The 16,379-nt window shown below is 42.2% G+C and overlaps 2 protein-coding genes across 2 annotated transcripts in view; both read right to left on the bottom strand.

The window, feature by feature from the left end:
• Positions 1 to 16,379, bottom strand: part of SHC3 (SHC adaptor protein 3) — a 150,884-nt gene that overhangs the window by 124,418 nt on the left and 10,087 nt on the right. The gene's annotated exons all lie outside the window — the stretch shown is intronic.
• Positions 5,449 to 7,733, bottom strand: LOC308618794 (keratin, type I cytoskeletal 25-like; the record flags this gene model as incomplete). Its single annotated transcript, XM_081237064.1, is given in 4 exon segments — positions 5,449 to 5,636; positions 5,639 to 5,693; positions 5,697 to 6,035; positions 7,653 to 7,733. Coding segments are annotated over 4 exon segments (663 nt in total).

Raw genomic sequence — 16,379 nt, 5'->3', positions numbered from 1 at the left:
ATTAATTAAGCCAGTCACAATGAGTGAAAGCTACCTATACTATATTCAGAACACTGACTATTCATCCACAACACACTCCTGTGATAAGTATTTCAATTGGCTTTTCATAAAACTTGTACCGATTTATACATCAGCTCATGGTGTCTGAGAGTACCTTTCCCCTCCCTCTTTGCCAACTCTGCAGGATGTGATTTATTTTCATTTTACTATTTACCTGAAAATCATAATTTTTACAACGAACTTCATTGCCTCGGAAATGAGATTTTATTTACATTTTAATGCCTAGTCTCTTTCACCTAATCTAAGGAAATAATGAGGGGCCCATCAGAAAAGGCATGGCCCCTCCACACCCCGCTCCTGAGACCTTTCACGCTGTGCCCTGTTATCTAAAACACTTTCTTCCTTTCTTCACCTAGATGACTGCTCTGACATTCAGACTTCACATGCTTGATGAAGTCAAGTCCCCTCTTCCCTCTGGCTCATTTTATTTAACATACCCACATTTTTAGCAATTCTGTTTGATTGAGATATAATTCATCTGCTATAAAAAGTCATCCTTTGGGGCCTCCCTGGTGGCGCAGTGGTTGAGAGTCCGCCTGCCGATGCAGGGGATACGGGTTCGTGCCCCGGTCCGGGAGGATCCCATATGCCGCGGAGCAGCTGGGCCCGTGAGCCATGGCCGCTGAGCCTGCGCATCCGGAGCCTGTGCTCCGCAACGGGAGAGGCCACAACAGTGAGAGGCCCGCATACCGCAAAAAAAAAAAAAAAAAAAAAAAAAAAAAAAAAAAAAAAGTCATCCTTTGAACATGTACAATTGTCAGTTTTAGTATATTCACAATATTGTACAATCTCCCCCACTATTTAACTCCAGAACATTCTTGTCACCCCCAAAATAAACCTGGGTAGAGACTCATTAGCAGTCTCCACCCTCTCTCCACCCTAGCTCCTGGCAACCACTAATCTACTTTTTATTTCTACAGAATGGCCAATTCTGGCCATTCTATATAAATGGAATTATAAATATGTGCCCTTTTGTGTCTGGCTTCTTTCACTCAGCATGTTTTCAAGTCTCATCCGTGTTACAGCACGTGTTGGTGTTACATTCCTTCTCCTAGGTGAATACTATTCCACTGTATCCATTCAGCAGCTGATGGACACTTGGGTTATTTCCACTTTGGGGCTATTATAAAGAAAGCTGCCATGAACATTCATGTAAGTTTTCATGTGAACATATGCTTTCAGTTCTCTTGGGTGTATACGTAGGAGTGGAATTGCTGGGTCATGTGGTAACTCTATGGTTAACATTCTGAAGAACCACCAAAACTTTTTCCAAAGCAGGTGTAGCATTTTACATTCCCATCAGCAGCATATGAGTTCCAATTCCTCCACATCTTCACCAACAGCACTCGATATTGTTTGTCTTTTTAATTTCAGCTATCCTAGTGGGTGTGAAGTGATATCTTATTGTGGTTTTGATTTGCATTTCCCTAATGACTAAAGATGTTGAGCATCTTTTCATGTGATTACTGGCCATCTGTATGTCTTTTTTGGAGAAATGTCTGTTCAAATCCTTTGCTCATTTTTTAAATTGGGTTATTTTTGTCTTTAATGTTGAATTATAATAATTCCTTATATATTCTGGATGTCAGTCCCTTATCAGACATATGAGTTGCAAATATTTTCTCCCATTCTCTGGTTGTCTTTTCACTTTCTTGACAGTGTCCTTTGAAGCACAAAAATTTCCATTTTAATGAAGTTCAATTTATCTATTTTTCTTCTGTTGTTTGTGCCTTTGGTATCATAGCTGAAAAATGATTGCCTAATCCATGATCACAAAGATCTACTCCTATGTGTTTTCTAAGAGTTTTGTGGTTTTAGTTCTTAAAGTCTTTGATCCAGCATGAGTTTATTTTTAGATATGATGTGGGAAGGGGTCCAACTTCATTCTTTCGCATGTGGATATCTAGTTGTCCTAGCACCATCTGCTGAAAAGACAATTCCCCATTGAACAGTGTTGGAACCTATGTCAAAAATAAATTGACCATAAATGTATGGATTTATTTCTGGACTCCCAATTCTATTCCATTGATCTATATATCTATACTTAGGCCAGTATCATATTGTCTTGAAAACAGAAAATGTGAGTCCTCTAACTTTTTTCTTCTTTATCAAGATTATTTTGGCTCTTCTGGGCATAGCTGCATTTTAAATTATTTGATTAGTTTTTTTTTTTTTTTTTTTTTTTGCGGTACGCGGGCCTCTCACTGTTGCGGCCCCTCCCATTGCGGAGCACAGGCTCCGGACGCGCAGGCTCAGCGGCCATGGCTCACGGGCCCAGCCGCTCCGCGGCACGTGGGATCCTCCCGGACCGGGGCACGAACCCGTGCCCCCTGCATCGGCAGGCGGACTCCCAACCACTGCGCCACCAGGGAAGCCCATTTGATTAGTTTTTAAATTGTCTTTATTTGATTAGCTTATTTCATTTGTTTCTGACTTCCTAACCAGAATGTAAGCTCTATGAGGCAAAAGACCACATCTGGTTTTTTTTTATCCCCAATTTGTACCCTCTGCAACTGTACAGGGCCTGAGTATAAACTCAGTGCGATTTACTGAGTAAATGAATGAATGATTGAATACCCAAGCTTTTATAGTGATAAATATTGGAAATAGCCTAAATATTAAAAAATAAGAAAATGTTTAATTAAGTTATAATGCTTTAATGGGATAGAATATTATTCAATCATTAAAAACAATGTCTTCTAGGGAATTCCCTGGCCATCCAGCGGTTAGGACTCCCTTTCACTGCCAAGGGCCTAGGTTCAATCCCTGGTTGGGGAACTAAGATCCCACAAACCACACAGTGCAGCCAAAAAAAAAAGTCTTCTAATAATGTTGAATAATTTGGAGAATCATTGAACCTGATCTCAATTTTGCATAAGTAAAAATAAAGGCTAAAAAACATCATGGAAATCTTAATAGCAGTTACTATGAAAATTGTGATTACAGGTAAGTTTAATTTTCTTTATTCTTTTCTCTAGTTTCTACTTTTTCTGCAGTTAGCATGTATCACTTTCATAAGAGAAAGCTAAACATTATTAACTAGAAGTATCCATATTTAGTAAGGTTGTGTACAGACTTTGGGTTTTGCAATAATGGTCAGTGAATCTCTTTTTACGATTTTGTTGTTAGTGGCACCAACCCCTAGTGACTTGAATGGCTTCAGGTTCTATGGAGAACTGGCACATGCGATGAACTGTTCTCCAGGAAATCTGAGTTAAATATATGGGGCATAAAGTACACTATAAACGAGCTCCTGCTTGAGTCTCATCTCTGACTTGGTGAATCATCACTCAGCAACCTGTGAGAACCCAAAGGCCCAGGGCAGGCTGTGAACTTCACCTCTTTCACCCAAATCCCCAAATCCCCATTGGGTGACCCCAATAGTGAGCACATGTAAGGGCTACTATACCCACTATCAAATAGAGTTCAAATGTCATCAATTTATAGAATGTGTGGCAACTGGTTTTTTGTTTGTTTGTTTGTTTTTTAAATTTTATTATTTGGCTGTGTAGGGTGTTAGCTGCGGCACTTGGGATCTTCACTGCAGCATTCGGGATCTTTCGTCGTGGTGCGCAGGCTCTTCATTATGGCGTGCGGGCTTCTCTAGTTGTGGCGCGTGGGCTCTAGAGAGTTGAGCTCAGTAGTTACAGTGCGTGGGCTTAGTTGCCCCACGGCATGTGGGATCTTAGTTCCCTGACCAGGGATTGAACTCGCATCCCCTGCATTGGAAGGCGGATTCTTAACCACTGGAGCACCAGAGAAGTTCCTGTGTGGGGACTTTAAATTCAAGCAAAATTCTGTTCCAGAAATTTTAGGTTTGAAAAATCCTTTAGAACTACTGAAGTTAGCTGTGGCCCAACTATCTTAGCAAGTCGATCACAAACCCTTGTGTTCAAGAGCTACTTCTCTACAAATAACAAATGTTGGAGACAGTGTGGAGAAAAGGGAACAGTACTCTACACTGTTGATGGGAATGTAAAATGGTGCAGCCACTGTGGAAAACAGTATGGAGGTTCCTTTAAAAACTAAAAATAGAGTTGCCATATAATCCAGCAATCCCACTCATGGCATATATACAGAGAAAACTGTTAATTCAAAAAGACACACGCGGGCTTCCCTGGTGGCACAGTGGTTGAGAGTCCGCCTGCCGATGCAGGGGACACGGGTTCGTGCCCTGGTCCGGGAAGATCCCACATGCCGCGGAGCGGCTGGGCCCGTGAGCCATGGCCGCTGGGCCTGTGCGTCCGGAGCCTGTGCTCTGCAACGGGAGAGGCCACAACAGTGAGAGGCCCACATACCGCAAAAAAAAAAGACACACGCACCCCAATGTTCATAGCAGCACTATTTATAAGCCAAGACATGGAAGTAACCTAAATGTCTGTCGACAGATGAATGGGTAAAGAAGAGGTGGTAAATATATATCTATGTATAGATATAATGGAAAATTACTCAGCCATAAAAAAGAATGAAACAATGCCATTTGCAGCAACATGGATGGACCTAGAGATTATCATACTAGGTGAAGTAAATCGGAACGAAAAGGACAAATACCGTATGATATCATTTATATGTGGAATCTAAAATATGACACAAATGGACTTACTTATAAAACAGAAACAGACTCACAGACATAGAAAACAAACATATGGTTATCAAAGGGGAAAGGGAGTGGTGGAGGGATAAATTAGGAGTTTGGGACTAGCAGATACCAACTATTATATACAAAATAGATAAACAACAAAGTCCTATTGGATAGCACAAGGAACTACATTCAATATCCTGTAATAAACCATACTGGAAAATAATATATGATATATATATATATATAGATATATATATACATATATATATATACATATATATATGCATATATATATATATCACTTTGCTGTACACCAGAAACTAACATTTAAATCAGCTATATTTCAATTTTTAAAAAAAGAGCACCTTCTCACAATTTTCAAGTCAACCATGCCCACTCTCCCACTTATATAACATGGCATGTAATTCTGTCTGGTATTGCTATGAAATAATTTCAGGTTCCAAAATGATTTGATTTAGTGATGCTAAAGTTAAGATTATTTGTTATAAGTGTTTGTATATATATACATATTTTTTAAAGGAAGAAGGTTTACTGACTACAAAGAATTGACATCATTTTCTGTACGGTAATCAAATGAGTCATCACATCTGTACATGACGTTCTTCCAAATGAATGCGAAGATGCTATTGATAACGCTATTGATTTCCCAGAGAAAGGTTATATTTCAGTAACAGAAAGGCAAGAGGACAGACCTTTTTCTTAGGCTTGCTCATTTTTCCAGACAGATATATAACACCTTCTCTTCTCAGAGAGTATTTGGCATATGCTCTCTCTTGTGTATCAAATTAATTGCTTTGAGATTTCTCCTCCAGGGAGTGGAGCCTGGTGATAAGTGTTTTGCTGCTTTGGTCTACCTCCTCAAGGACTTTCTTAACCATTATGGGTTTGGCCAGATCTTTGATTTGGTTTCCCACATTTCCAGATACATAATCTTTAGACTTGTAACCTTTGGACTCACAAGCCCCATCATCTCGATGAGGGGACAGTAGGTCTCGATTTCTTGTTCCAGGTGGACTTTGATGTCCAGGAGCTACTCGTACTCCAGTTTCTGGCCCTCGGTCTCCATCCTGACCTGGTGTAGCTGTTCCTCCAGGGCCCCGATCTGAGCCTGGATCTGGGCCAGATGCACACAGTAGGTGCCCTCGGTCTCTGTCAAGGAGCACTCCAGGGAGTGTTTCGTGGCTAGGAGAGACTGAAGTTCAATTTCCAGCGTTTGGGCTGAGGTGGTGGCTCCCATATCCTCCGAGATCTGCTGTTGCAGTGAAGCGCTCTTTTCATTCAACCAGGCCTCGGAGTCCCTGCGGTTCTGCTTGGCCAGGGCTTCGTACTCAGCCTGCATGCTGTTCAGCAGAACCGTGAGGTCCACACCGGGCTGTACATATTTGAGAAAAGAAAATTCTAGATTTCATCAATTAATTTGCCTAATCTACTTTATATGAGATTTGGTATCCTTAAAGTTATATATTTATAAGATTTCCTGTAAAAATAGCCTTGAGTTTATTGAAATGTTACTGCCCACACAAGAAGAATGGGCCATACTTAACAGTACTAATTTTGCCAATATCATAGCTTTTTTTAATTTAAAAGTTCATGGACGTAAACTAATCAATGGTGGCAGAAGTCAGAAGAGTGGGTACTCTTGGATGGGTCCTGACTGGCTGGGGCACAAGGAAGCCTGGGAGGACCTGGGAATATGCTTTTGGTCTTTGTCAGGTACTTGTGTGGGTGTGATGTATTTGTATATATATGGTGCTCTTTGAGCTGAACATTCAAGGTTGCATGGTCTACTATGTAGTCAACAAAAAGAATAAAAGATCATTGCTTTTAAGAAAAGCCTCGGGCTGCCCTGGTGGCACAGTGGTTAAGAATACTCCTGTTAATGCAGGGGACACGGGTTTGAGCCCTGGTCTGGAAAGATCCCACATGCCATGGAACAACTAAGCCCGTGCGCCACAACTACTGAGCCTGTGCTCTAGAGCCCTCAAGCCACAACTACTGAGCCCACATGCCACAACTACTGAAGCCCGTGTGCCTAGAGCCTGTGCTCTGCAACAAAGAGAAGCCACCACAATGAGGAGCCCGCGCACCACAACAAAGAGTAGCCCCCACATGCCGCAACTAGAGAAAGCCCGCACACAGCAACGAAGACCCAATGCAGCCAAAAATAAATAAATAAATTTTTTTAAATAAATTTATTTTTGGCTGCATTGGGTCTTCGTTTCTGTGCGAGGGCTTTCTCCGGTTGCGGCGAGCGGGAGCCACTCTTCATCGGGGTGCGCGGGCCCCTCACTGTCGCGGCCTCTCTTGTTGCGGAGGACAGGCTCCAGATGCGCAGGCTCAGTAAGCTGTGGCTCATGGGCCCAGTTGCTCTGCGGCATGTGGGATCTTCCCAGACCAGGGCTCGAACCCGTGTCCCCTGCATTGGCAGGCAGATTCTCAACCACTGTGTCACCAGAGAAGCTCCTAAATTAATTAATTTTAAAAAAAACTTAAAAAAAAAGAAAGCCCTCAAAGTCATTTTATTTTTAATACTCAACTTTTTCTGATGAATCATGTATGTTCATTGTACAAAAATTTGGAAAACACAAACAAGCATCAAAAGATGAAAATCATTTCTAATCAACCCACCAGAATAACTTGGCTTTATAATAAATGTTTGAAGCCCTGTAACAGCTCAGTTTCTGTTCCCTGGCTTATAGGGCAGCTGTCAAGCTCTTTATGAGAACCTATTAACTTCAACACTGACACTGGAAGCTATGGCCGCATAGACACCACACACCCACAATGCAACCTGTTTCCAGCATCCATGCTGCTTCTTCCCAGCAGCAAAAACCAGTTGGCTGATTTTCAAAACCAGTTACTGGCAATTACCTTGTTATTCACCCTCCATGACAAAACCCATGCTGTTCATACTGCAGCCCCCAAGAAAATGTGCAGATGCTGTGAAGCTGAGAACCCAAAATAGGCACCAGGAAGACCAGGCAATCACTTCCCAGCTTTCATCCCATCGAGTCTCAGCCTCACGTTCACCTCGGTGGCATCGAGAGCAGCGCTGCACCATCACATCCATCTCCTGGAATGGATTCACATGTTAGGAGGCTGAGCTGACACAGAAGTTGGAGTTATAATCTTGTGGTAGGACGGTACTCTTTCTTGACTAAAGCAAATGAATAATCAATCTCTTTGACTGAAGACAGAGGTCATCCCTGACTCATGGAACTTTGGAGAGGTGAGCTCCAGATTCAATAATAGGGACACAGATGGCTCAAATAGCAAACTTTCAGGAAGCCTCTGTCACCTGCCAGACACTGTGCCGGTTGCCCTATTAATGATCATTCACTGCACTCCTCCTGACTACTCTATAAGACGATGCTGTAGTCACCCCCATTTCAGACAAGGGACTTGAGGCTCCGATGCACCTCTTCCTGGTAGGCATCACCCTGTGGAAGGGAAAATTAAGAGTTAAGTAGAGTTGTCTGTCATGTGTCCAGAGAACCCGGGGTACCTGCTGTTAAGAGTAAAGCCAGAAATGTGTCTCCGGTGCAGTGGCACAAAGGTCACATGACGTGATGAGGTAGATGCCGCAGGACAGTCTTGTGGGAATAAATGCGTTGGATGTTGAGAGAGGTAACAACCCACTTTCAGTTTCCCTATTTCCTTCATCAGATTCTTTTCAGCTCCCTTACAGGGAAGAAATTAGCCATTTGGTGCCATAGGAACCCTAGGGCTAACGTTTCCTTAGCTAGTGCGACAATTCTCTTTTAATCTTTCATCTCACGGGGAAAATTATTAATACAAATGCCATATAGGCTTTCATCAGAAGAGCCAGGATGTCATTGTAAATGTTAGCTGGTGGCGTGTGTCATCCATCTCATTTACGATGAGGAAGCTGAGTCAGAGAGAGGAAGTATGACTGGGGTTTGGTTAAAAGTAAATCACTGTGCTTCATTTCATCTGAAAATCACAGCAACGCAATAGGCCACATCTGCTATTCAAAGTCAAAGGAAAAGATGGAAGAAATATTCCCAAAATACATATGGGTATTACAGCTAAAGCCCTGTCCTAGTTCATGTGTAAAGGAGGCAAAGCTGACCAGCCCTCTTTATCCTATGGAGTGTGTCTCCATTCACCACTCTCATCCTCACTCTGACACTGAACTAGCTGCTTGGTCTCAGAAGATACATTCTCTCACCTTGAGCATTGGTTTTCTTCACCTCCCACTATCTGAAAAAATAAATAAAAAGATTATTGGACAAGATGGCCCCTGAGGTCTACTTAGCTTCTCTCTGTGTAGGTGAACCCCTTGCAAGCCTAGTGCCAACAGCCACCTTCTTAGCCCAGCCAGCCTTCTTCTGTGGGCCCACTCACGGGCCCTGGAGCCCCAGTCTCAGTACTGGGCCTCCGTTTAATTGCACCAGACTGTATCTGGATTCCTGGCTTCGCATTCCACTCCTTGCCACACTCCCTTTGCCTGGAGCCCACCTCACTGTCCTGGCTCTTAGGGAGCTGCCGCCAGCCCAGGGCCTGGACTCTAACAAACTGAGAACAGGGCCAAGCTGTCTCGGAAGCCTTGTCAGGGCTACAGGATCTGTTGAAATAACCCCTTCTACATTCCTAGGATTGGTGACTTGTATCTTCTCTCTTTTGATCTTTGTCAGTCTTGCTGGGTTTATTCATCTTATTGATTTTTTTCAAAGAAACAGATTTTTGTTTTATTGACTTTTTTCTATTGATTTTGTTTTTCATTACCTTGATTTTGCTTTCCTCTTTGTTATTTTCTTATGGCTGCTTGCTTTGGCTTTATTTTGTTCTTTTTTAGTGTTGAGCTAGATACTTGGATTATTGGTTGGAGAACTTTTTTCCAATGTAAGCATCTGTGGCTATATACTTCCCTCTTGGCACCATTCTAGCTGCGTCCCACATATTTTAATATGATGTAGTTTCATTTTCATTCAATTCTATGTATTTTAAAATTTTCTTTGAAATGTGTCCTTTGTCCCATGGATTATTTATAGGCATGTGGCTTAATTTCCAAGTGTTTGGATATTTTCCTGCTGTCTTTCCTTATTGCTTTCTAATTTGAATCCATTGTGGTCAGAGAACATACTCTGTATGATTCCAATTATTTTAAACTTGGTTAGATTTGCTTGAGGAATGGTCTGTTTTGGTAGATGTTCCATGAGCACTTGATAAGAATGTTTTTTCTGCTGTGGTTTCATGGAGGACTCTATGGATGTCTACTAGATTCTGTGGTTGATTATGATGTTCAGTTTTGGATATCCTTGATGATTTTCAGCACAGTAGCCTATCAATTGCTCAGAGTGGGCTGTGGAAATCTCCATCTATAATTGTGGATAGAGACAAGCATTTCTGTACTTGTTTCTACTATAAGAATTAGTTCATATTACTCACACGTTGTTGCACCATGCTCTTCTCAGCCAGCGATGCCTCTTTTCCAATAAACCATAATAAAATTCTAACTCAGTTTTAAATGTCTGTATGTTACTGCATGGTTTTGAATGCATCAGAACTTAGAGCACCACTATATTGTGGGACATTCACTTTGTTCTATGGGTGGCATTATTCCCACTGATGATTCCACTGGCCTTCTTAATTGCAATTCTGAGCTTTGATGACAAAGGCTGATGGTTGGAAGGTCTCAATTGTTGAGTGGCCTATAGTAGGAGGGTGGGAGGGCAGAGGTGAGTTTACACTGGGCCTTTAGATAAAAGGAAGTGTGACTCTGAAAATCATCTGCTTGTAGATTATAACAAATAAGGCATAAAGAAAACCCTATCATCCTTTCTTGGAAAAAGGCGCAGCTGCCTCTTAGACAAAGATGAATTTATCTCTGTCGTGTAGACATATGAACTAAGGTCCAAATTATTCTCAGGACAGGACAAAACTCTACAAATAGAATATACACCAACACAAGCAATTCCACCAAATTCTTTACATGAGCAAAATCTCTTAAATGTAATTTACAAACTAAGACGTAAACAGGTAAGAGAATCCAGGATATCATGAGATCAGGACTGTTGACTGAGTGAGAAATGTTTAGCTTGGAGAGGAGAAAGTGAGGGAAATATACCTCCAGCTCCCAGCCTCATGAAGGGAGGTTGCCTAGTGTAATCCAACAAGGACCAGCAATGGACTGGTTCCCCCCATTGAAGGGGCAGCATCCTGACTCCAAGGGGCTACAGACCCTGTTACCGACAAATGGCAGCCAACATCTCAGCGTCCCTCTGACTGTGGCCAGTCTGCAGTGGAATGTCTTTCCCACCCACCGCTAGTCAAATGCCGTGCCCACTCCCACCTCCAAAGTGTCTCTCACTCTGGTTCTCCTGCTTGAACATCCTCCATCCCTCCACCTACCCAGATCTGGACAATCTTTCAGGACCCAGAAAAAACATCCCACACCCTCTGAGAAGCCTTTCTTAATAACTCAAGCCACCACCAATCTCTCACCACGCCTTTAGCACCTTATTAAACATGGTATTTTTTTCTTTCTTTTTAAAATGGAGCAGCTTTTCCTCCTCAACTGGATCACAAGTCCCTTTCGGAAAATCACCCTGTGCTTCTTTGACAATCTACAATACCTTCCACAGGACAAGGCAAGTAACGGAGCCCTCAAAAAATACTTGTTGATACATTCATTTTCCCTCATTCTTTTTCATAAATCCACGTGCTTTAACTAAAGGTGGGGGCACGTGGAAGTGTGCAGGAGTTTAGCTTTCTGTTTGGAAACGTCCTGGTGACATTTGGCTATACAATATTTTACCTTAATAATGCTTATTCATGGCTCTCATTAAAGTTGATTCTCTTACTGAAACCCTTCTGTAATTAGCTTTAAAGAAAAAGAGCAGTAAAAACAGAATTCATGGGTCTGCTAATAAGGCTTCTCATCTATGGAACAGCCTGTAAAGACTTTGGGTGGGCTGTGTCATACATGTCAGTTCATGGAAAGAACAATCATCAAGGGATTTTTAAACAGAATGGGGCTCAAAATGTGCCTCTCTGAAGTTACATTCTTAATCACCAACCATATATAAATAGGCCCACAGGTCACCCTCCTCACCAGTCTCTTTTGTTCTGTCACATTCCCCAGTGTCCTACAGTCACCTTGATTCCTCCCTCTTCACATGTTAAGTGTTTATCACTGGCTCTTTCCCCAGGGAAGTTTTGGGAAGAGGCAGCTGACCTCCTTTTCCAGAATTCATGGCCTTCTATCAATCACACACCTGTAAAGCCCCCTCTGGAGAATGATTTCCTTGAAAGCAAGGACCATTTAATTCATCTTGGGTTCTCAGGAGCCCCAGCAATAGGCATCCGGTAGGTTCCCACTTAGCATGGATTGAATCAATGAACACAAAGACAAACCCACAGGGCTATGGAGATCCTAAGAAGTGATCATTAACTCTGCCTCGTACACTCTGCTGCTGAGTCTTGAAAGCTAACAGAGAGTTATTTCAGGCCAAGATGGAGTGGACAGAAAGGGCCCAGAGCGGGAGAATTTGAGCTAAGGCCAGAGTTGCAACTGGTTTGGGGAAAACAAGCTGTTTCATGTAGCTGAAATATTGGTGGTTGAGGGGCAAAAGATGAAGCTCAAGAGCTAAACTGAAGCCAAACCATGAAAGTTTGTGTGTCATAATAAGGCATTTGGATTGACTTCTACAAGCAAAGGCAAGCAACAGAGAGCTCTTAATTAGAAAGATGAGAGATATTTATTTTACAAAGGTAAATGATTCACCACATTAATAGAAAAAGGGTGAAAATATATACTTATCTCAAATGCTGAAAACTAATTTGGAAGTTCATTTGGAAAACTAGGGTTATAGGAAATGTTTATTAACTTGTAGAAGTGTATATAATAGTAAATGTCCTCCTTTATAATAAGTACAGAAGACTGACTTTGTAGCCAGAAGTGAAAAAGTCACCTTCAATGAATGGATAAAGAAGATGTGGCACGGGCTTCCCTGGTGGCACAGTGGTTGAGAGTCCGCCTGCCGATGCAGGGGACACGGGTTCGTGCCCCGGTCTGGGAAGAGCCCACATGTCGCGGAGCGGCTAGGCCCGTGAGCCATGGCCGCTGGGCCTGCGCGTCCGGAGCCTGGGCTCCGCAACGGGAGAGGCCGCAACAGTGAGAGGCCCGCGTACCGCAAAAAATAAAAATAATAAAAAAAAAGAAGATGTGGCACATATATACAATGGAATATTACTCAGCCATAAAAAGAAATGAAATTGAGTTATTTGTAGTGAGGTGGATGGACCTAGAGTCTGTCATACAGAGAGTGAAGTAAGTCAGAAAGAGAAAAACAAATTCCGTATGCTAACACATATATATGGAGTCTAAAAAAAAAAATGGTTCTGAAGAACCTAGGGGCAGGAAAGGAATAAAGACACAGACGTAGAGAACGTACTTAAGGACACAGACATAGAGAACAGACTTAAGCATACAGGGAGGGGGAAGGGCAAGCTGGGACAAAGTGAGAGAGTGACATGGACATATATACACTACCAAACATAAAATAGATAGCTAGTGGGAAGCAGCCGCATAGCACAGGGAGATCAGCTCGGTGCTCTGTGACCACCTAGAGGGGCGGGATAGGGAAGGTGGGAGGGAGATGCAAGAGGGAGGAGATATGGGGATATATGTATATGTATAGCTGATTCACTTTTTTATAAAGCAGAAACTAACACACCATTGTAAAACAATTATACTCCAATAAAAATGTTAAAAAAATTTTTAATTTAAAAAATAAAAAAGTCACCTTCACCAACAGAATTGATTACTGTACTCTAGGTCCCATGAATGTAATAAGAAAAGAAAAGATTAATATTAGCTAAAACTTATTGTACACAGAGGCAAAAATATTTGCCCAAATAGGAAGATTCATGTAGAAGAATGTTCATTATTTTACAGTCTGTGATAAATTGGAAACTATCTACATGTCTAACAATAGGGAACTGACTGAATAAGTATAAGCACCTCCTTGTATACGAATATTAAGCAAATGCCAAAAAGAATGAAGCAGAATTATAGGTACTAATATTGAAAGATTTCCAAAGCATATTAAATGAAAAGAGCAAGTCACAGAACTATGTATGTAGAATACTTTGCTTTGTGAAACAGAAAAGAAAAAGAAAAGATAAAAGAAAGGAAGAAAAAAAAGTGTGTATGTGTGTGTCTGGAAATATAAATAACAAACAGGTGATGGTGATTACCTCTGAGAGGAAGAAAATTAGAAGGGAAAGCAGCTGAAGGGAAACTTTGAAACATCTAAGTTAAGACTATATTATATTTTTTAGCCAATTTTAAAAGAAAAGTCTTTCGCAAAGCAATCATCTGAAGACCAGTTAGTTTATTGTAATAATCACAGAAAGAAATGGTGAAGGCATGAATCAGGACAAAAGGAAAGGAAAAGAAGATTTGAAACCCTGTTGAGCAGAAATGATAGTTTAGTGACTGAAAAGATGTAATAAGTTTAGGAAAAGGAGGTATTCAAGGATGGCGATGAGGTCTCAAGTTTGGGAAGCAGGTGAGCAGTGACACCATTGACTGAGGAACAGAATGTAGGCGGGAAAGGTCATGAATTCAGTTTGAGACCTGTTTCATTTAAGAGGCCATGAAACAGTGGATGGGTATGTTGCATGGTCAGTAAGCAATACAGACCTGGGCCCAATGTATGCCACTGCCCTTTGACACATGACACTGGTCCAAGCCACCGTCACCCCTCCTAATTGTCTCCCAACTGCCTCTACTTTCATTTCTGCCTTTCCAATCTGTTCTCCGCACAGAAGATAGAATAATCTTTCAGAAACTCTCCAGTGGTTTCCCACTGCACTTGCCTGGTGCGGGGCCACCTCCTAGGTACCCCCTCCCTGACTCAATACACTAATTACATTGGATACTGTCAGTTTCTATCTCCTTCTCCTAGAATGCAACACACACGCACGCACACACACACTCATGCACAAAAACATCTGCACACCAATCCCATCCATTTTCCTGGGTATCTAGGGCTCCACTTCCGTATCACCTCCTCAGAGAAGCCAACCTTGATTTCTGTATCTTCACTACCAATGCGATCTCCTGGTATTTTCTCTCATCTGGCTCTACTACTGACACTGAAAGAGCAGGAAGCATGCATATTTAATCACCTCTTTATCCCCAACTCCTAGCACAGGGCTACCCCAGAATGGCAATTCAATAAACACTAGTTGAATGAAATAATTGATTAGTATATTGATGGGGGAATAAATTAATAAGTAGAGGGTAAGTCTGTTCACAAATAATCAGAAATAAGAAAAAATAAAGAGGAACCTGCAGATGCCGGGAGTTTGGGAGAAAGATTGTGAGGTGGCAGCGCCAGGTGAAAAGGAGTTTTTGATTTTATAATTAGGGGGTCACCAAGGAACCTTTTCCAGACACTGTCCGCGGGTCGGGAGAAGCCAACTGTCTCATGTTGGTGTGAATAAGATGAGAGAAAGTGAAATGAGGAAGGAGGGGGTGGGAGAGGGAAGAAGGGATGCTTGGAGGGGAAGCTGTTTTAGGTACAAGAAGCCTAAGGACAAGGTCACAAAAACAAGTTATATTTTTTTAAAGGTAATACTCAAACCTCATCACTTGCTAATCCTTGTGTGACATGTTACTATCGTCCACACCCTTGAAGTTAAGACTCTGCAAAGCTGTGTTACTGCACATCCTTTCCCATCTCCCAGTGGCAGCGGGGTATAACTATTTATACCACAGGAACTGGCAAACCCTATAAATCATGACGTTTTTGTCCACAAAGCCAGCTGTTAATGTTTCCCAGCATACCCCTGCCCTGGGAGCCTTAGTCAACAGATAGTACAGGAATGAGGATTGGGGCGGGGGGAGGCGGCGGGGTGGGGGTGGTATTTGCAATAAAAGGACAGGAGTTTGTGGGCCACACTGGAACATCAGAATCCCCTCTCCTGGCCATAATTTGATGACCTTTATTTTCTTCTTCCACGTGAGTAAATAAGTCTCTCTGCAAACAAGGTTATTATCTATTACAGGAGTTGCTACTTCCAGCGAAAAAATCACAGCTCAGTCCTTTAGATGGTGCAGGCACCGCCGCCTCACAAATAACCATCCATAAAATAGCAGTGTCTCCAGCTCAGAGACCAGGAGGAGAGTCTGGAGGGGGGCGGTCCTGAAGGAGTGAGACCAGTGGGACCAGTGAACTTGTTACGACTTCTGGTGATGACATTAGGTGTGACACCATCATTTATCAGGTGCAGGAGGCCGTTCCAGCCTCCATTCTGGGCACACTATTACCACTGGTCCTATAAAGACCTATTTCACAGCTCTTCTGGTGAGCAGGGGTCATAGTTCATCTGTCTCATATTCCAGGACCTCAGTTTGAGGGTTAGGCTTGAGGAATTTTTAAAGGTGTCTCCATATGGTGCCCACAGAAATGGTAAAGAAACCTGAGACTCTTCCAGGTGAGTTATTTTGTCATTTCTTCCTCTCATCTCCATTCTTCCAGAGAATATGAATCTCCTTAAGTGTTTGAGTCAGCTAGTGGCCACTCTAGATGAGACTCCAAAAGTTTGGGTACAGCCTGTGATGGTAAATTTCACGTGTTCACGTGGCTGGGCCACTGGGTGCCCAGATACGTGATCAAAGATGATTCTGGGTGTTTCCGTGAGGGTGTTTTTGGATGACTTTAGCGTTCAAATGGATAGA

The sequence above is a fragment of the Mesoplodon bidens genome (assembly GCF_964165515.1).
Source record: "Mesoplodon bidens genome assembly, chromosome: 6".
NCBI lineage: Eukaryota > Metazoa > Chordata > Mammalia > Artiodactyla > Ziphiidae > Mesoplodon > Mesoplodon bidens.
The sequence above is the reverse complement of the archived record's forward strand: the minus strand, read 5'-3'. Positions and strand labels throughout refer to the sequence as shown.